The sequence below is a fragment of the Lampetra fluviatilis genome, chromosome 39 (assembly GCF_964198595.1).
Source record: "Lampetra fluviatilis chromosome 39, kcLamFluv1.1, whole genome shotgun sequence".
Classification (NCBI taxonomy): domain Eukaryota; kingdom Metazoa; phylum Chordata; class Hyperoartia; order Petromyzontiformes; family Petromyzontidae; genus Lampetra; species Lampetra fluviatilis.
Genome location: NC_136313.1, coordinates 6,116,428 through 6,138,573, shown reverse-complemented (window position 1 = coordinate 6,138,573; position 22,146 = coordinate 6,116,428). Strand labels below are relative to the sequence as shown.

The 22,146-nt window shown below is 46.7% G+C and overlaps 2 protein-coding genes across 3 annotated transcripts; one reads left to right on the top strand and one right to left on the bottom strand.

Moving 5' to 3' along the window:
- The first annotated feature begins 914 nt into the window (after positions 1-914).
- SLC25A46 (solute carrier family 25 member 46) lies at positions 915-11,798 on the top strand. Of its 2 annotated transcripts, XM_078874539.1 has the most exons (10): positions 915-1,258; positions 2,248-2,290; positions 3,376-3,433; positions 3,922-3,999; positions 4,647-4,747; positions 5,799-5,855; positions 6,962-7,019; positions 8,183-8,551; positions 9,090-9,320; positions 10,872-11,798. In XM_078874539.1, the coding sequence occupies exons 1-10, from the start codon at positions 964-966 to the stop codon at positions 10,881-10,883; spliced, it is 1,302 nt and encodes a 433-aa protein (XP_078730665.1). In that variant the 5' UTR covers positions 915-963; the 3' UTR covers positions 10,884-11,798. The 2 variants fall into 2 exon arrangements, with proteins under 2 accessions (XP_078730665.1, XP_078730664.1); XM_078874538.1 differs by having other exon boundaries at positions 916-1,258; positions 9,090-11,798.
- Positions 11,799-14,320: 2,522 nt separating this feature from the next.
- On the bottom strand, positions 14,321-21,302 carry LOC144946037 (olfactomedin-4-like). The gene is made up of 5 exons (XM_078874776.1): positions 21,252-21,302; positions 18,827-18,991; positions 17,595-17,807; positions 15,613-15,763; positions 14,321-15,153 (listed from the first exon to the last, which is right to left on the bottom strand). The coding sequence occupies exons 1-5, from the start codon at positions 21,300-21,302 to the stop codon at positions 14,321-14,323; spliced, it is 1,413 nt and encodes a 470-aa protein (XP_078730902.1).
- Between the last annotated feature and the right edge of the window lie 844 nt (positions 21,303-22,146).

Here is a 22,146-nt window from a genome sequence, read left to right as displayed (position 1 = left end):
GTTACTATCTCAGTATGTCACCAATGTAATGTTTGTAGACCCCTTCAATTCATGTCCTCGCCTTCCATACTCCAGGTAACTTATTTCACGTATGTGTATACATATATTTAGGCTCGCTGGTCTCGTCATGAAACTGCAATGAAAAAGCACCAAGGGAGGCAGCTATCACATCTGCCTCACTGAGGGGGACGTGTCTAACACGCCCCCTTAGTGAGGCCACGCCTCCCTCAGTGAGATCACGCCCCCTCCGTGAAGCCACGCCCTCTCGGTGTGTGAATCTGGCTCTGACACTAGCCAGTACCTCCCCAGCCATTGACCTCACCGCACGCCACTGCGATGAAGCCCGCGACACAGAGTTTGATTCCAGGCCCCAGCTAACATCAGTGGTGAGAAATATATCTGAAATGATCCTGCAACCTCCCTGAGCAGCCGCGTGAAGAAGTCTGGTAAATTTTAAACAACGCGGAATTGGGAATCCTTCATCCAACAGTGGATCATTCACGTGAAGTTGTACGAAGGGGACAAAAAGGATGCATTAACATCGCAATTAAAGTGTATGATGATGGAATTTAACAGTTGCATTTGAGTGTGTTTTTAATTGTTCTCCAATTTGGCAACACACTAATTTCTATGGATTTTTTTCACTCATTTCAACGCTGGGCACTTTGTCACTGCAAAAGACATACAAGTATGTTGGTTCAATGAGCGTTCAATCGATGACAGCACACATCGATCCAACTGCATTCGATTTCTATATCCGATTCCTCCATCGACTCGCGCGTTTCAATGTAAACAACCGCAAGCCAGTCGGCGGAGTCTGTAATCGAACTCCGGGATGACGTTAATCGAGAATCGAACGGATAGGCAACGTTAAATAAGGCAATGGAATCGATTCCTTTGTTATGCGGCGACTAATCGGAATCGTCTATTTGCAATACAGCACAGGTTAAATGATCACTCGCCATGTCTGATCGGTGGGGAATGACTTATGATGAAAATAATGATGACGAAGACGACGACGAGGAGGAGGAAGAGGAAAGGGGAGGAGGAGTACGACGAGGAGGAGGAGAAGATGTCCTCGCCATACAGCAGAGGATATTAGCCGAGGTGCAGGCGGAGAGGCGGGCGAGGGGACCCGTTCGGCCGAGGAGCCTCGCCGGGTTCCCCTCGCCTTCTGCGGTAGGGCAGCTAGGCCACAGCCCAGGGTCCTTCGCGGCCTACAAAGGGGAGAGCTTTACATCGGAAGGCGCTTCCAACGGTAAATATTTCACTTTTGTAAATGTTTACGAGCGTTCTTATTCATCTGACGAGACGTTTGGAAAAAAAAAATTTTGGTTGTGGTCTGGTTGGTGTTGTGCCCGTATTCTGCGTGACCTTTGAAAGCCGGGTCGTTGCTTGTTAATTCACGTTGTAATCAAGATTCTCTCTCATTAGCTAAGCGGTTCGCTCTGAACTAGCGTCAGAACGTGCCTCGGGTCTTTGTCTAATAAGCTTTTGGGCACTGATGAACACAACACCCAGAGCATCGTAGGAGCGGCGTAGCTACTGGCGCTCATTGTCACAGGACACCTAAACAGCCTAAAGGTGCCTTTTAACCTGGCTGTGTAAGCCTGCTGGGGGCATTAACGCCGTAGTGTCATTGACAAACCGTGACAGATACAGTTGCGGTGGTGTCAATAGGAAGTATTTTTTTTATACACATTAAGGACGCTATTAGAAAGATACAATTCAAACTCTTTGGTTTTTTCGGTAAAGTCACGTAAAAAAACAAAGCGTATAAATCCTTGCAGTCACGAAAGCTTCAAATCTAGATACAATTCAAGTGGAATACGCTGTGTGCTTGATTACAAACATCTCATGAAGGAACTGGCCAAACATCCAATTTTCAGGGCCCTCAAAAATATCTGGAGATTCCGAGGTAGAGTTTCTTGAACCGTGAAGGAATGTGATTACATTGACATTGCCTTACAACGAATGGGACATCAATCCAGTTCTCAGGTCAGGTTTTTTAATGTTTTCGTATACTTTAGTTTCCCCCATGAGCTCAAATGCATAACAGGAGCGTGACAATAGGGTATACTGTGTATGTAATTGGCACAAATTGTAAATACTGCAATTGTCATGCTTGGGAATCGATTTTAATTGATTAATTCATGCATCGTTACGTGCTGATGACTAATGTCAGTGGAGATTTGTTTCGTCACTTGGCTGATTATAGTGGCCTTTTTGTGTGTTTGTTTCTTACAGAAAACCTGCAAAGATTTGCTGGCTTTGGCATTGGTCTGACGAGGTAATGTAATCCAATAATGCTATTGGTGTCGTGAGATAAATAAGTAATATTTTTAAAAACTTTTTTAAAAACACGCTTTAATAAATGTACTGTACCAGTAATGGAAGAACTCCATGACTCCAGGAAGTAACGTAAGGGGTCATGGTGATTTACAGCCAGTTGAGCGTGGACAATTAGACCCAAGCCGAAACATAACATATAAAAAAGATTGTTTAAAAATTTTTCATGATAGAATATAGTATTGTCATCAGTATAACATGAGTATACCAAGTTTGCAGTCGATACCACATTGGGAAGTGGGTTAAAATTGAGTTACAAGATTTGAGGATACAACAACAACAGACAGAGTGAGTTAATAGAAAGCGTGTAATAATAAAAAGACTCCCTTCGGCTCGCTTGTAGAGAAGTGCAACCCACCGTGTTCGAGAACGCCCCGTGAAATATCTATCATAGAGCTACCTGACATCCCTTGATGCGACGTCTGGTACACACAGTAGGGGGCAGAACTTTCTCGCGTTCCCAACCACGGGAAGTAATTAATGTTCATGGCATGATAGTCAAACTGACATTTGTAGTTTTTACAATTGGAATTTATTTCAATGAAGCGCTAAACCAAATGTATTATGAATAATATTTGTGCGTTTATTGGTTACCGGGCGGAGGCCATCAACTGACTTACCTTTAGAACCTGGTTTGATCACAAAGGGCTTGGAGCTAGATTAGACCTCATCATCTCTGTGGTACCAACTTTAGTACTTCCCTAACCCTCCACTCCAGTGTGCCTAGTGTTTTCCTTACGGACATAGGGACATTTCGTATGTGTGACGCCCACCGCTTTTGAATCGGTCTGCAAACAATAGCTATCCGTCACTGCAGGCATGGTAGCCGTAGCAATCGAGTACTAATCAGTAACATTTTCAACCTGTCAACAAGACTGGGTTTCGAATTTTAGCACGTTCAGTCACTTCTTGAAAGTCCCATTCGGCCCTTGGTAAGGAACATATTCCACATCCCTGCTGTACACATGTAAAAATGCTCACAAATTGTATTAGCTTGTGAATTTGCACTTTCCCATGTCTTTACAGTCTCTTTATTGAGAATGTGTTGGCTCATCCATGCATCGTGATCCGGAGACAATGCCAGGTGAAGTTTTACAAAACAAATACTTCTCGTTACTATGAAGTCACAACGTCCCTCTGCTCTAACGAGTGTAGGGAAGCGCTCTTCTCCATTAGAGGTTCTGAGCCAGTCGAAGAAATTCCACATTCCAAATTAATACTTTAGTTTATGTAAATACAGTTAAAACCACCACCACCACATACATTTGATACACAAATAAAACGTTGATGAAAGTTTTCCCATGTCGTCCAGATCTTGGGTGAGGTTTGACTATACTTGACCTGGTTGTTAATGGCAGGGAACATAATATGGGGTATAGAAGTACAGTACAACATATTTTCCTGCACTGCTCTATTTGGCATTCTGGGTGATAATGATCTGAATGGACACTTTATTTTCGTAATCATGTAATATGCCTCTGTTCACTTCCATTGGTTGCACATTCAATAGATGAATGACAGTCTGAAACAAATTGGTTGTCATTGTTTGTAATTTTATAACATTTTTTGCAGATAAATTACCATGCCAAGAAATACCACCTAACACCCTTCTCTGTCATCAGGATAATGTATTCCTTCACAAGATCACAGGTGAGGAATAACTGACTGGAAATTAAAGTCAAAGCATCAATTAGACTGTAGATATGATAAGGCTAAACATGTTGCACTGGGGAGGATGTATGCAGGATTGAGGAGGACTTGTCGGAGGTGTGATGTCTTTGGTATGGTACTCATCAGAGAGCTGGACTTTAACAACTAGAAAATATACTCTAGCTTTTAGGAGAAAGCTGTACATTGCATTGCAGTGTAGGTTAAGCAACTCGAAGGTTCAAATGTAATTGGTCAGGAAAACATAGTAGACGTAAAAAGGAATAGGATGTTATGATGGGTGGGAATGGAGGAGGGCAGATTACTGAGACGGGCATTGCAGTGGTACCCAGAGGTTGGTGACCAAGAGTAAAACCTAATTCCATAAGGTGATGATGATGGCACTCTACAGGAGAGTCCTGGATGTAACAAGGTGAGTGCTAAATTCAGATTATGGCGGCGGCGGCGGTGGTGGTGGTGATAAGATTGTAAGAACGAACCTTATTTCAGAAGTTGACTTCACAGCTGCTACGGTACCCAGCAGAAGTAAGGAAGCGATGACAAGGTGTGTTGGCGTCAGTAGCATTGGTCTTGATGATTTGTTTGATGATCATGACAGATGGGTTTTTTTTGTTCCTTCTCTGAACCAGGGCATCCGAGCTTTATGGAAAGGCATGGGCAGTACCTTCATAGTGCAAGGCATCAGCCTGGGTGTTGAAGGAATAGTTGGAGAGCTCACACAACTACCCAGGTACCCGGCACACATTGTACCAAGTGGAAGAATGAAATCCAAAAAATGTTATTGGTTGCAATTTTATTCTTTTGATTGATTTAATGTACAGCCCTGTGTAAATCCACTATTGGAAGAGGGCCTCCCCTTGCCCTATAAGTCCTGGGGGCTGTTTGACCATATTTTATCATGCTGGTTTGTGCAAGCCGGAGAAGATGGAGAATCCAGATTTGCATCGGATATCACTCGTCACTTTGTTTATCATGGGCAGGAATCGAACCGAGACTCGCCTAGTTCGTAGCTCGTTGTGCTGACCACTGTGCTACTACTGCACCTATTCCTACTTCTCGAAAACAACATCGATCCACAGCAATCAATCAATCGAACTCCGCTTCTATACATTCAGAAATTCCAAATCACGTCTATTATTACACTACGGAAAGTATTGCCCTTTGGGTGATGTCTTTCCTTTAGGCAAGGTAGGAGAGGCATATCTTGCGACCACAGGCGGTATTAATCTGTCACTGCAAGCTACTTAGTCGCACTAATCAGGCACGAGAGGGGAGCAGATTGAACCTGGCAACACCGTATGTGACTTTAGCATGCTCGGTAACTTCCGTAAGTGGAAGAGCCTCTTGTAGTGACAGGAGTGGCCGAGGTGTGTTAATGTGTTGTCCCAAAACATCTTTGAACCTCATATTTGGTCCTCTGTAAGGAAACATTTCCCACCCCCTGCCCTAGAGGGATGATGATGATGCATTGGCAGCAATAGTTATGGAGTATTACATGTGGCTGCTTCTGCAGCTGCTGACAAAGATGATGATGAAAATGGTCTGAGTTGACATGCGACCAGGACTTGAACTCAAAGCCTCAACTGATTTATCCACTAAAACCGCAACTGAGCCTCAAGATGCTTTGTCGAGAGGATCCAGCTTGGCATGATTATTGGCATTTTGAGAAGCATCCTTAATAGATGTTTGCTAACAAAGGTTTCCCCTAAGTGGATGAGGTGAATCGTCATGGCAGTGTTTGTGTGAATGTGTGTTTAATGCAATTCTCTTACTTTTGCAAGGGAGGTTTCACAGAATTGGACCCTCAAGCAGCTAGGAGGCCACATGCTCCTGAAGGGGTGAGCCGCATCATCATGTGACACCGCAACAGCCAATCGGGTGTGATTGGGGACTTTTTTTTAAAAGTCTTATTCCATCAGAATTAAGCATGCTTAGAAATAATTTGTCGAGGAGATTCTCAGGACATTGTGTAAAAGATATGGGAATGTACATGACATATATATGTATATAAAACATTATATTATTGTAAATAAATGTGCTGAAATGGGCAATTTTTTTTATGAGGCTGCATTGCTACAGTCCAAGTTGGCACGGACAAATTTCATCAGGCCAGCTTCCATGGCGCACACAGTGGTTGTGCTCATGGTTGCGGTTATAACGTGGTTATGGTTGTTATTATAATGTGGTTAGGATACGTTTATGGTTATAATTGTAAATAGGCCAGTTAGTGTCATTGGTAAACGAATAGCATGAAACACACATTTCTTTCAATTCACTAAAGTTATATCTCACGCAAATGCACGGGAAGTACAACTTAAAAATGGTGGTCTTTACTACCCAGCAAAGCCTCGCTGTGTCTCAAGACTTTCAGGAGAATCTTTCTTTGGTATCTTTGGCCAATTTGTTATTACAGCGTGTTTTGCATGTGGGATAAAACCAGAGCACCTGGAGAGAACCCACACGAACAAAGGGAGGGGGGAGTAACACTCAAATGTCCACACAGATGCATTCAATAACCCATTGTCATGCTGCCGTATGGTCAACTCGCAGTCCTAAAGCTGGTGTATGCATTGTTAAGGGTGTCTAATATGTAGTGCGTACGGCTGGATGATTAACAATTTTTGGTTTAGATCGCGTAAGTATAAATGTGTCGTAACCCTCCACCACCCGACACAGCCAGTAAGGTTTGTCACGTAAACAACGCGCCAATTAGTTACTACTTCAGCCCACCGGTGTGTTGGAGAGTAATTCCACAACATTTACAATTTGAGTGACGTTTCGCTGGTAATTACATCCAGCATCATCGGGCGATTTGCCAGAATGATTAACAACTCATGGAATTCTCTTTCCAAATGAGTTAACCAGAAAATGGTTTCAATGGATGTGCGGTACATCAGTGTTTAGTGGAAGTATAATAATTCCTGCTTTCTTTGTTCCTATGCAGGATCGTGTGCCTGATAACCATGCCATTCTATTCAGCAAGTCTCATTGACACAGTACAGGTCTGTGCATATGTGCATGCATGTTGGATGTGTGTGTGTGGGGTGGTAGTGTAGCGATTAGCACGCCGCGGTACAAACCAGGCGACCCGAGTTCGATTCCCGCTTACGGCCAAAACCAGTGACGATTATCTGAACCAGTCCTGGGCCTCCTCTAGGTCGACTCGACCTGAAATGTTTACCTGGTGCAGTGTGTAAACATCGCTACTAGGGAGCCAAAGGTGGTCTGAGCATGGTGCTGGCCACCCAACCCCTCACGTGCTATGCCAGCCTTCATAGGTGGTCGCTAACAGCACTTGCCTCAACAATCTTTTAAGGATATACAGGGGATCTTTGTCTTTGTTGTGTGTCTTTGTGTTGCATGTGGGTTGGCACAGTAGGGAGTGCAGGTGGTGCATCTGTCAGTCATCTCGGTAAATCCCTAACACTTGGGTCTGTCTCAAGACCTACTAGCGAGCCTTCTACATTTTACGTGATAATTTCTAAGTACATCTAACCTGGCACAAGCGCTGTGGTGACGTCATCGCCACTTCGTGGCGAATGGCGGCTCTTGTGCGAAGGTCTGCTCTGTGACCTCCTGCCAGAAACCCTTCGACACTTCACGTGGCCTCAAAGTGCACCCAGCCTGGCACAAGCGATCTTTTAACGTCACTGTCACTTTGTGGTGAAAGGTGGCCGTTGTTGTGTACGCTTGTGGTGAGCGGTGGCGCAGTGATTATCGCACTGCTCTACCAATCCGGCCATCTGAGTTCAATTCCTAAACGCCGCTAACATCAGTTACGAGTGATAGCCGAACCAGTTGTGGGCTTCCATCTCGTTGATTTCACCATGAAATAAGTACCTGTGCAGTCTACACTGGCCCCCAAAATGTGCTACCACTCATCCACGTCACCGCCAAAATATTGCGCTGTGTGCGGTTCAACTCAACATATCTATCCCCCTATCCCCCTTTGTGCACTTTCTACCCTCTCCACCCACTCTGCTCTCTCTGCATTCACCACCCTTTCTGCCATCTCACTCCCCTCTTACCACCCTCTCTCTTTGTACATTTTCCCACCCTCTTCACACTCACCACCTCTCTCCACCTTCTCTCTCTCTCCACCACCACCACCACCACCTTCCCTCTCCACCCCTCTCCTCTCTACGCGCCCCCTACGCAATTCCAGAGCGACATAATTCGCGACAACCCCGGCATCCTGGAGTGCGTGCGCGAGGGCGTCTGCCGCGTGCTGGGGTTCGGCATCCCGCAGAGCAAGCGCCTGCTGCCCCTGCGCCTCCTGGCAGGCCCCACTCTGCTGCACGCCCTGCTGCACTATGCCATCGCCGCGCTGGTGCAGCGGGTGGCAGGGCTGGCCATCGAGGCCACCTGGCGGAGGAGGAGGAGGGGTGCGGAGGTGCCGGAGCCTGGGGTCGCGGTGGAGGAGAACGCGCTGGAGGCCTGCCTCCCCGAGCTGGTGGCGCGGTTTTTCGGGGGGCTCGTAGCGGACGTCGTGCTGTTCCCGCTCGAGACGACCGTGCACCGGCTGCACGTGCAGGTTGGGGACGCGCGGCACGGCCGGGAGGTTTTGGGTCGCGGGCGAGAGCCGCCCTGCAGTGGCGTCGTGTTCGAGTGCGAGGTTACGTCTGCTTCGGTTGAATTTTAGGGGGGGGGGAGGTGTGGCATAAATTAGCGCAACTGCTTGGCCCCCTGCACACAACTGAAGCGTTCGTTCGTCCGCCAAATGGTTGAACCACTCGCCCACCCGCTTGCTCATTCAATAATGAAACCACTCACCCAACCAACAACCAATTACACTTACCCATCCACTCATCCACCCCAATAACTGAATCACTTACCCAACCAAAAGTCAAAATCACTCCCTCACCCACCAAACAACTAATTACACTCACCCACTCACTCAGCAACTCATCTATTCACTCACTAACCCACCTACTGACCCATCCATGGATGAAACCACTCAGGCCCACGCACACCCAATACCTGAACCGTTTGCCCACCCACCTACTCACCCCCCCCCCTCTCTCTCTCCTGCCCTTCCCCCCCGCCACACTGCCCGAACCCACCACGCGCAGGGCACTCGCACGATCATCGACAACACGGACGCCAACTCCCCCGAGCTGCTGCTGCTGCCGATCAACACGCGTCACGAGGGCCTGGCCGACTGCGTGCGCTCGGTGCGCCGCGACGAGGGCACCTCGGGGCTGTGGAAGGGCGTGGGGGCGCTGCTGCTGCAGTACAGCGTGCACGGTGCCCTGCTCTACGCAGCTGGCGTCGTCAGCTCTCGCATCGCGGCTGCCGGCGGAGTGAGTGGCGCCGCTTCGGCTGTCATCGGCGCGAGGACTTGACCACTTTCGAATGATAGAGCAGCGTGTGATAAATAGTGCGTGTGGTGAATAGTGCGCGCGCGCGTGTGTGTGTGCATGTGTCTTTGTGTAGCAGTTAGCGCGCGGCGCTACGATCCCGCCGACCCGGGTTCGATTCCCGCTCACGGTCAACACCGGTGACAATTATTTGAACCGGTCTTGGGCCTCCCATTGGTCGACTCAACCTCAATTTTCACCACTAGGGAGACAAAGGTGGCCAGGCATGGTATTGGCCATCCCCACCCTCTCATGTGCCGTGCCGGTCTTCATAGTTACTCGCTAACAGCACTTGCCCCAACATTCTGTATTGCACATGCCTGCGTGTTTACGCAAGTACAGGGAGTAATGGACATCACCACTGGGAAGACAAAGGTGGTCGGGCACGGTGCTGTCCACACCCCACCCCCAAACTGTGTCCTGCCCTCTCAGACAATTGCCCACCGACTGTTGTCTCCGTAGCCTACGGTGAGGCCACCCAGTGATTTCCGCGTGACTTTTGTACGCAAACACCTGTGGTCTGCTCTCAAGAGGTAAAAGGGTAAAGGTGGAACCCTGCAAATGCTCACTCCACTGCTGGCAGAAGGGCCTCTGCTACGGCTCCCTTTAGAGGGCGTTTGGTCTCCTCTTACACTCTGACCGGACGTGTTACAATCGGTACCACACTTTACCCCACCGCATGTCACATTGCCGATCGAATAACTGTGGTCCAGCCGTTTAGGCCGCTGGGTGGACATAGGCGGGGGAGGGGTGATTTTAATCAATTGGCACCATCATTTTTATCTTTGCCACCAGAAGACTGAATCGGACCCATCTGGATGGCAAGGCCAGTGTACCAACCGTGAGACCACAACAGCTCTCTGTCCGCGGTGGCGAGATGTTAACTCCCTCGCCTGGTATGCAGGAGGTCGTGGATTTAGATCCCGACCCTGACACCTGTATATTTGGAGTTTGCATGATCTCGTGGTGACGTCGATTTTTATCCAGGTCCTCCGGGTTTTCCCCTCCACATTTAGAAACATGCGTTGTATGCTACACATTTCCACGTGGTAAACCACTTCGTTGGCCTATCATTTGTGGCCAGGTCGCATCGGAAAAAGAGCTATATATAGCTCAGTGGGCCTGACCTGGTAAAATAACACTAAAATTATTTTAAGGCACACGTTAAAGACCCTGTGAGTTCATTCACAAGATTATGCCATGGTGTACCCGTGTTGTAGCCCAAATCCTCAGTTAACCTACTGCTGTGGATGAGGCATCTCCCTACGCCTGCCAGGTCGCAGGGACTATTTGACTATACTTCATCACGGCGGTCAGCGTGGATCCGGTGAAGGTAGGCAGCCCAGAACGTGCCAGCATATAACTGCAGAGCAAAAATGGATTTCCACTGCACTGCACTGCCCTCTGCTGCCCACCTTGTATGCGTATGTAATGTATATTGTGCTTCCAAGTGCGCAAGGTATTCTGTGGTATGCCCTTGCCCCCCCCCCCTAGTCCTTCCCGTGATGAACAGCACACACAGCTTCTCCACAACTTCCCGGCATCTGCAGGCTGAGCCACTTGAGCCAATCTTCCAAGATATTCCAATCGTTGTTGATGGCATCTCTCTAGTTCTCTCTCGGTTCTTTCTCTCTTCCTTGCTCCTTTTTTTCCAAATGCCAGTTGTGCAAATTGGGTTCTCAGCCTCGCGGTGGAGATGTTCCAACCATCGTGATCATGTGATAATATGCACATGGAAATGTACCTATACCTGGCTTGCAATTGGAAGGGTCTGAACTCAAATCCGGGTTGACCCTCGAATCCTCATCATCATCAACCCTCTCGCGTTGATAAAATGAGTACCGCTTTTGTGGAAGTCGGCAGCAGTCACCTTGTGGATTTACGTGCTGCCGTGGGAATGTGGAATTTCCACCGCTGGCTTAAGGTCGCCATCGGAGAGGAGCACCACCACCCCTTGTTTTAAGAAAGACTATTAATTGACAGCACTTTTTCATGTTTTCTGTACACGTGCATACGAATGTATACATACAATTTGTCACGTGGTTAAAATCAACAATGAATTGTTACTTATGCATAAAGTGCTCGCACATGAATTAACATACAATGGATTTAATAGCACAAAGCTATGTGAATGCTGTACAAATGTGAACTTTGTGCTCATGATGTTTGTATAAGTTTATTTAGCAACCACATCTGGTCGACTGGACATTTAAAAGCCAATGCTACGTATATGTTTTTGTTCCTATGTGTTTAAAATGCCTAACCCTTATAATTGTATTGCTTATACCGTGAAATCATTGGCCTCCTACTACGTAGACTTTGCAGGGTCCTCCTGGCAAAAGAGTCGCGGGACTCGGTGAGGCTTCCCTGGGCAAACAAGTGTAACGTCAACAATGCTCTGAATACATTAAACCTGTGCGTATCAAACTCTGTGCGTGCTCGTGTTCGATATAACGCCATCGTCGCCAGGCCGAGAGGTTTAGTCCGAAGGAGGCAGTTCAGAGCGAAGAACCAGGGTGCGACGGACTTCAGCGGACGTGGAGGATAATGGGCCCCCCCCCCCCAGACAGGAATGAGTGGAGGAGGATGATGTGGACCTAATGAAGCCAAGACCTCACACGGGTGGAAGGGAAAGTGCCAGGTCGAGCATTGGTCACTCGCAGTGATCAGTACCCAACCATCGAGAAACATTGGTGGCGAGTGATACCTCGAATCTATTTTCACTCTTGTCAACCCTTGTTCCCCCATGCCTCGGCACTTGCTCTTATTCATTCATACTGCTAAGTAACTCGTGTTTTGCCTTACCCACCCGTCCTTCACCTGCCTGCATCAACGCTGCTTTGGCTGTTATCATTGACTGTATATGCCGAGGGCACAATGGCACGAACAAAAAACATTTATAAAGAGCTGTAATGTATATCATGATTTTAATGTAGATTAATGCGCAGCACAATATAAAATAGTAAAACGCAATTAGATCCAGGGGAAGGAATGCATTTCATTGTTACTCCTTGCGTATCTAGTAAAATATATTTTAATTGTGTATCTTTTTACCCCATCAGAATTCTTCCATATAATTGTATTTTTTATACTAAACTAGCTTTACTACCCGGCTTCGCCCGAGACTTGAGTTCTTGTCTTGGATTAATACACGGCCTACGCGGAGGGTGGGGGGGATGCGTGACGTCAGCAGGCACACTGCGTGACGCTGCCGCATGCGGGTGACATCACAGATGTGACGTCACCGCTCACTTGCCGTGCAAAATATATCCATTATTGCGCCTCCCCCCAAAATACAAAAGTCTATTTTTTTTATACTTTTGCATTGTGTACAGTCTGGAAACTACCCACATGCCAAATTTCAAGTTTGTTGCATGTCGGGAAGTATGCTAAACATTTCGAACAGACACACATTCACACATTTCCCTTATATGTATAGATTACTTCCTCATTCGTGAGCCGATAAATTTAATGTTAATCATTGTCGAGCCAAGTCTTATAATCTTCATTGCATTTCTTGATTGGTCCGCGTGTGACTTTGGGATTCGAGCTTCTAAGGTGGAATCCCAATGGCTTTAGTGATAGGTTTTTACTCTTTCAACTGGTACAAAAACTGACACATTTATACAAGGCATCATGTTTGCAATAACCACAACACAAGCAGTCAAAATGCAAACAAAAATAAACAACTTTGATGATGATAATGATATGCACTGTCCTTGAAGTTGATTGGTCCACACCCAAGACAGCTTTTCTTAGAGCCTAGTCTCCATTGGTGTTGGACCAGTTGACGCCAAAAGGCATACAACTCAAAAACAGCGCACTATCAGCGTATTGAGAGCTAGGGGTAAGCATTTACACTGAGACATCTCCTTTACCAGTGGCAAAATATAGTGATAGGTTTTTACCCTTTCAATTGGTACAAAAACTGACATCTTTATGGTGGTTGCACAATACAATGGCTTTATTAAAGGGGTGGAGGGCATATTTGTAAATTAGTTTAAGGGAAATGCATGCCTTGGTGTTTCTATATTAATCGGAATTCCTTACATGTGAGAATATCAAATAATTAATTGAGATATATTCGATATTTATGTTGTGAATTAAGTGCACATATCCTGCAATGATAGAGATGGGGACATTTTGCAAAATAGATGGAGCAAAAACTGGTAAGTGTACAAAGAAGCGTGGAGAGAGGTGCACACTTGGAATAACAATGAGAGACAGAACGAGGGACAACGTGGATTGGAGAACAACTGATGCAAGACATTTTGCGGAAAATTATTTTATTCACTCAAATAGGCAATTGATTTTAGCCACTCAAAAAAGCAATCTATGAAAATCTAGAAACGTCGCGAGGAACTGTCTGCTGACGAGCTTGATACACCCTCGATGCGTGAGGCCAAAGGTCAATGGAGGATGGCTGTGAATGTCCTTGAGCTGGCTTCAAGACCGAGGACTGGACTTGCCGATCCAAGACTTGGAGTGGCGGTGTATTACGCAAGATCAATACGATTATGACTGATCAATATGCAATCGCGTATGGTGGTTGCACAATACAATGGGGAGAGGGGCAATGCCTTCGTGCGGCTGCAATCGCAAGACGACAATAACTGTGGCACTACGCGTTTCAGTGTGACGTGACGAGATCACCCCGTGGCACTACGCGGTTGAGTGTGACGTGCACGTGACGATATCACCCCGTGCCACGTTTCGTCCACCCGAGATCGCGTTGGTGCCGTCGGTCAATGCGATTTTATTGAGAGATGATCAAACCAGGCCGGAGCCCATTGCAATGCACATTTTCCCCCGAGAAGATCTATGGTAACAATAAAAGGAAGTTACAAGAATAAAATTTCAATGGGGCGGGGGGGGGAAGAAAAGGTTAAGATTGGAAATTCAACACACGCCAATTTGAACTAACGTATTCTGGTTTGCAGCTATTACCGCTTAAAAATCAAATCGTAGGTGATGAGATAGCCATCGTTGTACATGTACAGCTTGTTGTCGATTGGATTGTAGCTCAAGCTTTGGACGACTTCCACCATTTTGTCCATCACTATCGGCTTTTCCATCACCGTCTCGCGACCCGTGCTCGTGTCGAACACGTAAAACACCTCCTCCTTGCTCGTGCTGACCGTACGAGTAGCGTAGAGCTTCCCGCATGCCATGAACGCGTTGCTCGCGCCTGGCTTGTACAAATTCGTCTTGACGATATCTCCCACCGAGAGGTCGGTTTCGTTGACCCTGCCCAACACCGCGTTCCCACCGCTCGCCTCGGTGGAAAAGATTAACCAGAGCCCATTCTCGTCGACGGCGAAATCAAAGTCTTGCCAGGTGCTGGAGGAGTAGGAGAAACGGTTGTTGAACACGGCCTCGGCAAGGGGCTTACGCGACACAGCATTGGTGTCCAAGTTCACCTTGCACACGTCCCGCGTGTTGTAGCAATTGAAGTAGATGTGGTTGCGGTACACAACCATCCCCGCGCCCTGTGGCGTGTTGGTGTAGATCTTGTTTCCCCGGGAGTCCGTTGTGAAAAGGTTTTTGTCGACCGCGGCGCGAAATGTCAGCAGGTCGTTGTAGTTTGTGTGGCTTCGCAGGACCTCCATGAGACGACCGTCCGTGTTGAGCGGTGCCACCCAGTAGGACTCCTCTTTGCCGGCAGGAGGGTCACCGTCTTTGCCCCAGGCGCCGTATTTGTAGGGGAAACCGCGCCAGTTGAGCTGGTGCAGCAGCGGCTGGCCGACGCCGACGAGATCGCCATGCTCGCAGCTTCCTGGGAGGCGGGCAGAAGAGGAAAATCATGAACCACAGTACATTTATTTTACTTTAGCTTCGCTGGAACATAATTCTGTCATGGTAAACAGGATTGTTTTTTACCGGAACTTGCTGATGAACTGTTTAGACTTCCTGTGCACTTGATCACCGTCGGCAATGCGGGTTCGAGAGTGGCAAATGATTAACCTTAAACCCCGCCGTTACTGGCAAGCTTCGCAATGTCTGACAGAAAGAAGGCCAGGAAAGCATTGCCCTGAATATAACCAACCGAGTGCAAAGGAAGGAGGAAAGGGGCGTCTACCGACTGGCAAAGGTTTTGGAAAGCGAGGCCAGAGACATTTGGCGACGCACGGCACGATGTTCACGGCGAAAATGGGGGACCGATGATAACGGGAAAAAAGTGGATGAAGAAATGATTAGCCATCGGGTTTCTGTGTGAACAACCGTCCAGTCGTACCGTATGAAGGCTCGGGACCCGTGGAGTTGTGATACTGGGACTGGCACGCCTGCAGACGCCTTTTCAACTCTGCGACCTGCCGTCGGATATCCAAGACGTTGTTCTGGTCGAGGCTTTCCAGCGCGTTCACCATCACAGTCATATTGACCACCTGGTACAAAGGAAATCGCACCTCGTTATCGCTATCAGCACACAGCAGCCTCTCGCCGAGTTCCAAGAGGCATTTTCAGGAGGGGCCATACTGACAGTCCTAAAAACCACCCTGGCGAATGTGAAATTTCCACTACTGGATTAGGGCCACCAAGGGAGACACTTTCGCTTAAAAAAATGCCACGTTGGTTGGGGCACGACCCCCGGCTTACTCGCGACCCACCCCCACCCCACTTCCTTTACCATACAAGCCGGGCACTCCCCACCCGTATGCTAAACACAATCCCCCCCCCCTCTTTTTTTCTCTTTGACAGGGACACCTCTGCTTACGAACGAGTTATGTTCCAGAGGTATATTCGTCGTAAGTCCAACTTTATTCCCATCGATTCCAAACATGTACGGCGTGTACACTAAACAGGGGGAATGACTTTAAAAGTTATATAATCTCATGTAGATGTAGATACCACTGGTTATTCACGTTCTGCAGATGTAGACGCCGCCACCACCACCACCTATTGCGCGGCGATTGAACTTACAACTCGATCCGAACAGGCTGCAACTGGACATACGAACCAAGTTCGTATCTCTGAAAGTTCATAAGTCGAATGCTCGTAAGTAGATGAGTCCCTGTACTTTTTCACCCCCCTCCCGCCCTCCCCCTATGTTACAAAAAAATTATCCCGAATGTTCTACGGGTGTGATTTCCCCACGTAATTGAGATAATACTTTCTACCCCCTCTCATCAACCAGGACTCGTCGGGTACATTGGGCCTGGCGGATATTCGCGTGCGGTTTTATTTTTGTCACCCAGCGTTCTGCAGCAGACTTTTGTTCTTCTGTCCAGCAAATATCTTCGAAAACAATATACTTTAAATGACACGTTGGGAGGTAGGTAATCTGATGGCACAGAGGTGCGAGCACTGAGCGAGCAACCGCTGAGAACCTGGGTTTGAATCCAGGCAGCTGCCTGTAATTCAACGGTGTTCTCCGGTGTTGTGAGTTGATGGGCTTATACTCTTAGGTTTTTTCGGTAAAGTCACGTAGGGAAATAAATAAAAAAATAAACTAAATAATACAAATAATAAATAATTATTTTGCTTTTTTATATTCTTTTTTTTACCTACGTGACTTTACCGAAAAAACCTAAGAGTATGAATCCTTGCAGTCACGAAAGCTTCAAATCTAGAATTGATGGGCTTAGCCCAGTGACCAGGCTGACATGAATAGTGCTTCGATGGATGGCCGCCCTGCACAAAAGGTTGTTACAGGCTGCAGATATACTTGGTGGTCAGCATGGGGCAGTACAGCACCTCGGAATAGCACGGTTGGCTACGTACGGTGCGAAAGAAGTCCAACGTACATACAGCAATATCTACCACCGCACTTGACAACTTCACCAATCCGTATTGAGCAGTGTGGTAAAGTTTTATCAAATAGCCCCGCCGAGCCATCTGGCAAGGGGAGGCCTTTACCCAGCAGCGCATAACCGACTGGATACGAAGGACATAGAAAAGAGCATCGACTGAATGGCAGAGGTTTGGGAGAGGAAGACCAGGTGCATTTGCCCAAGTGCGGTACGGTAAGGACGACGGGAGGGGGCGGAGGGTGGGAGGGGGCGGCTAGAGTCAAGGACTGGTAGATAAGACTTGGAGAGACTCTGACTGAAGGTAACCTGCGATAAGAGGTGTTCAGGACAAGGGGTCAATGTCAGTTGGCTCGGTGAAGCCTTTTCGCCTTTAATGAAACGCTTTAAAGAGAGGCCCCGCTTGGAATTTCTACAGCGGCGCACACGGCGAGAGAAGTTGGCGACATCGCGACAACTGTTTTCTTACCTCTATGAGAATAACGTCCAGTATGGGGTTGGAAACGACGATTGTCGACTTCAGCTCAAGGATGAGTATCTCCATCTCCTTGATCTCCGCTCGCAGCATTTCAAAGTCGAGCTCCGTGATGGAGATGTCGCCCAGCAGCAGACGGTCGAGCTTCTGAGTCAAGTTGACGATTTTCGCTCCGTACGCTGAAACGGTCACCTCGAGATAGTGCAGCTGTGTCACGGAGCAGAGGTCACCATCGATTTAATCTACATTGTGCTCTGATTGGACGTTATCATACTCTTTATCAATCTGTATCACTACTACCACCACCACCGCCGACTCCCACCATTTGCAACACAACCAGGATTGTCGGCACCCACTATTATAGTAATTGCTTCCTTTGTTCATCCCCTCCAATTCTCAATAGTAGAGCGAATGGCTTGAAGGTTGATTCATTTCTTTCGTTTTGGGGCTAGGCCACTTGATGATCTGGCCAATATGTTTTTGTGTAACCTTCCAACGCCCGATATAGCCAAATAACTTTGTCATGTGTACAAGCGATTATTGGTTCCGCTCACACGGGTAAATTGAAGAACAATTCTCACGACTGTATTTAGCACCAATTAGATATGAAATTGAGCTTGAAACTGCATCAGCATCCTCGGGGTCAGAATCAAGGAGGTGAATAACCGTGTAACCTTACACCCAGATGTTTAAATATGAGATAACGGGGACAAGCAATCATATTAAAGCTTAGATTTCGATTTAAAGCTTTCGTGACTGCAGGGATTCATCTTCTTGATTCTTTCGGTAAAGTCACGTAGAATGGAAATAATAAAATAATAAAATAAAACATTATAAAATCATTCTCACGACGTTTCGGCCACAACGCAAACAGCATTATTAATTATAAATACCCATGGCAATTCTAGTCTCGATCAGAATATGTTAATTGAAGATAACATTCTTATTCATTTTAATGGTGAATTATTGTTATCACCGTAAGCCGTACTTAAGAAGTAGGTGATTATATCTCAATAACAATGATAACATTTCATCATCCCTCCAGAAAGGCCATTAAAGTTAAACTTTGTGGCAAGCCAAAAGTGGTCTTGCGGATACTCCCAGAAACCCTCCGCCATAGGACTGAGGAATTCCCACCAATGGGTCATAAACGGGAGATGCTTATGTGAGCAGGAAATCACTTATGTTTAATTTTTATAACTGTACCTGTACATACACACACGCACCTTCTGGATCTGTTGTTCCACGCGCACAGTCAACCTCTCCGATGTCAGCTGCAGGGACTCGACTCTGTCGGCTGGGAATGTGGTGTCAGGCAAAATGACCGTGCATTGGCACGTGCCGTTCTCGCCTTCGAGTGCACTCACGGGCGGTGGCAATGCTGCTATTCCCTGCAAAGACAAGAGATACACTGTACGCTGTTTGGGGCCAAGCGCTGTTAGCGAGCACCAAATGAAAGGCTGGCACGGCGCACGAGGGAGTTCGTGGCCAACACCACGCCCCCCCCCCCCCCGCCTTTATCTCCCCGACGCTGATGTTTGCTAAGTGCCCCATGTTACTCATTTAAGCCTGGGTCGACCTTGGGGAGGCCCAGGGCCAGTTCAGATATTTGTCACCAATGTTGGGTGTCAATGGGATGAGCATTTATTTGCCAATAGGGGTCGATGCTAAATCGTGGGTGATTTATTTATTAGATATTTTTTTTATCGATTATTTGAACCAAAATCGACCGTATATTTGTGTGTTACTTGTGGGAGCGGGAAAAGTATGAGAACCTAGTGGAAACTCCACACAGATCAAGGGCAGATCATACAAATTCACACCCGAGCCGAGAATCGAACCTAGGTCCTCCTTGCTATGGAGCGCAAATATTGGCACGGCACGACCGTGTGTACCGATGAGGTAGGCACACAGGGTGGTGCGGTGGTCAGCACCACGGACAGCGACATTCGCTCTCCAATCCCAGTGTTCGCAACAAACACTCATTTAAGGCCGAGCCGACCTGAAGCGAGACCCAGCACCGGTTTACATGTTTGTGAACGCCACGGTTGAAGGAAGCTCATATTCTTAGGTTTTTTCTGTAAAGTCACGTAGGTAAAAAAATTTAAATTAATAAAAGTAAAATAAAAATAAAATAAAAATCACGACGTTTCGGAGGCAACACAAGCTTCCGTCTTCAGGTGGAACCGTCACAGCACGATAGCTGTATCAAGTGACTTGATACAGCTATCGTGCTGTGACGGTTCCACCTGAAGATACAGCTATCGTGCTGTGACGGTTCCACCTGAAGACGGAAGCTTGCCTCCGAAACGTCGTGATTTTAATTTTATTTTAATTTTACTTTTATTAATTTAAATGTTTTTTACCTACGTGACTTTACCGAAAAAACCTAAGAATATGAATCCTTGCAGTCACGAAAGCTTCAAATCTAGAATGAAGGAAGCTCCTCCAGTCGAGGGAGCTCTGGACCGACCCTCTTGAAGGTATTTTGGCTGCCTACTCGTCCTCGCCGGCGAGGCATCCTGGAAGAGGAAGTACCCACGCTTTACCCCACCGCACGAGACGCCGATTAACTGTGGTGTACCAATGTCTACCGCTGGGCGGACAAAGGTGGCGGGATTTAAGAAACTTGCACGATTGTTTTAATCACCGAGCGGGGAGATCGAACCGGCAATTTAAATATTGCGGGTGCAGTGTTTGCCAGTGACACGCTTCCTGCAGAATCCTTATTACACACGTTTGCAATTTGCATCGAGTTTGATTTTCACCCGCGGGTAACATCAGTGAAGAGTGATACCTGAACTGGTCCTTGCCACCAACTCCCAACTTCTCCCTTCACCAACCCACGCTGACGAGCGTGGTGAAGTATGGTTAAACTCCCATGATCGACATGGGAAGGCAGTCATCCAAGAGCGAATTGTTGGAGGCAGTCGTCCAACAGCGAATTGATAAAAATGCATTTTTAATTATATACACTAGTTGATGAAGCCTGTCTTCGCCAGGCAAAAGTTTTCAAAATAAATTTCATAATGAACTTGATATGCATGTATTTATTTTTATCTACGATCAGACACTAACAACTACTCAAAAAATGTGTAGTTTTCCGAAAAAAACTCACAACAATTTACTTGATTCAACTTGTTATATTTAAAGACGTACCCATCAGAAACCGCTCAATTAAAAGATGCCATTGTATTACAAAGAACACAAATGTATTAACTTAATACGCTATGACGGGAAGCCCTTATCTTTTTACCGTTTTCCAATTATTTAGATTTGAACATAAAATGCATATTTTTTTGTTCAAAACCGCTTGAATCGGAAATATCTCAAAAATAAAAAAAGATAGAAGAATGGTTCTCGCCATTCATAAACCCGCAATCTTATATTGTTAACGGTTTCTGAATGACACGCACAAACATGTTTACGGTGCACTTAAAATCGAGATTTGGGGGCCTTAAAATAAAACAAATCTTGGATTTTCAGACGTTTCCTGTTGTTTGTGTCCTAAAAGCTACACGTGCACCAAATGTCAGATTTTTACCTTGTCGGGAAGTACCATAGAGGTTTTTGAGACATACAGACTCAGGTCTTTATATAGATACTCATGTACGTATATAAGTGCAATACAGCCTAGGCACAATACATTACCTTTGAAGCCATCACCCATAAAATGCATAATGGTAGGGCAATCTTCTCCATCCTCAAAAACTACGTAGCGATATGCAGTAATAGACAAAATACGTTTAGACAAATCAAACTCCCGAGTGAGCAACCATGAAATGCACAGACGAAAAAATCGCAAACGACTCCTTACCTGATGGAATCACGGAACACGGTGTCGTATATATAGGCGAAATTCTGGGTGATGATTGCCAACACGTGTGGTGAATGTATCACTAAAATCGAATACGTTCCAGATAAACGTAATTCAATGCAAAGATTGCGAAATATCAACGTGAACACTGGCAACACGTGTTGATTGTGGTTCTCACAACCCTCTTACCTGAGCAAATTGAGATAGGCTGTCATAACCATTGACGTTGGAGACTTTTATTTGCGTAACGCTTATCCGATAATGATGAATGTAAGAGACAACTCAAACATTATAACGTGAGTCACCGTGTAAAGGAACACCAAAGCACTCAGTTCCCTCAATGTGGTCTCTCCACCCCCCCCCCCCCCCACATTATTCACATTGAGCCCCCCCTAATTTCAGTCGTGTCCCCCCAACAGATAACTTCACTTGTTTAGCGAACCTGCTGAACTGGGCTTTTCATTTGATGTTGGTTTGACCCCGTTGGTTTGACCCCGTTGGTTTGACCCCGTTGGTTTGACCCCGTTGGTTTGACCCCGTTGGTTTGACCTGGTTGGTTTGACCCCGTTGGTTTGACCCCGTTGGTTTGACCTCGTTGGTTTGACCCCGTTGGTTTGACCTGGTTGGTTTGACCTCGTTGGTTTGACCCCGTTGGTTTGACCTGGTTGGTTTGACCTCGTTGGTTTGACCCCGTTGGTTTGACCTGGTTGGTTTGACCTCGTTGGTTTG

Coding starts and splice junctions, on each gene's coding strand:
- LOC144946037 (XM_078874776.1), bottom strand. CDS start 21,302: ATGGAGAAGATTGCCCTACCATTATGCATTTTATGGGTGATGGCTTCA. Junction 17,808..18,826: donor TGGAACAACAGATCCAGAAG/GTGCGTGTGTGT, acceptor TCCGTGACACAG/CTGCACTATCTCGAGGTGAC. Junction 15,764..17,594: donor TGGACGTTATTCTCATAGAG/GTAAGAAAACAG, acceptor CCTTTGTACCAG/GTGGTCAATATGACTGTGAT.
- SLC25A46 (XM_078874538.1), top strand. CDS start 964: ATGTCTGATCGGTGGGGAATGACTTATGATGAAAATAATGATGACGAA. Junction 1,259..2,247: donor ATCGGAAGGCGCTTCCAACG/GTAAATATTTCA, acceptor TGTTTCTTACAG/AAAACCTGCAAAGATTTGCT. Junction 3,434..3,921: donor TGATCCGGAGACAATGCCAG/GTGAAGTTTTAC, acceptor CATTTTTTGCAG/ATAAATTACCATGCCAAGAA.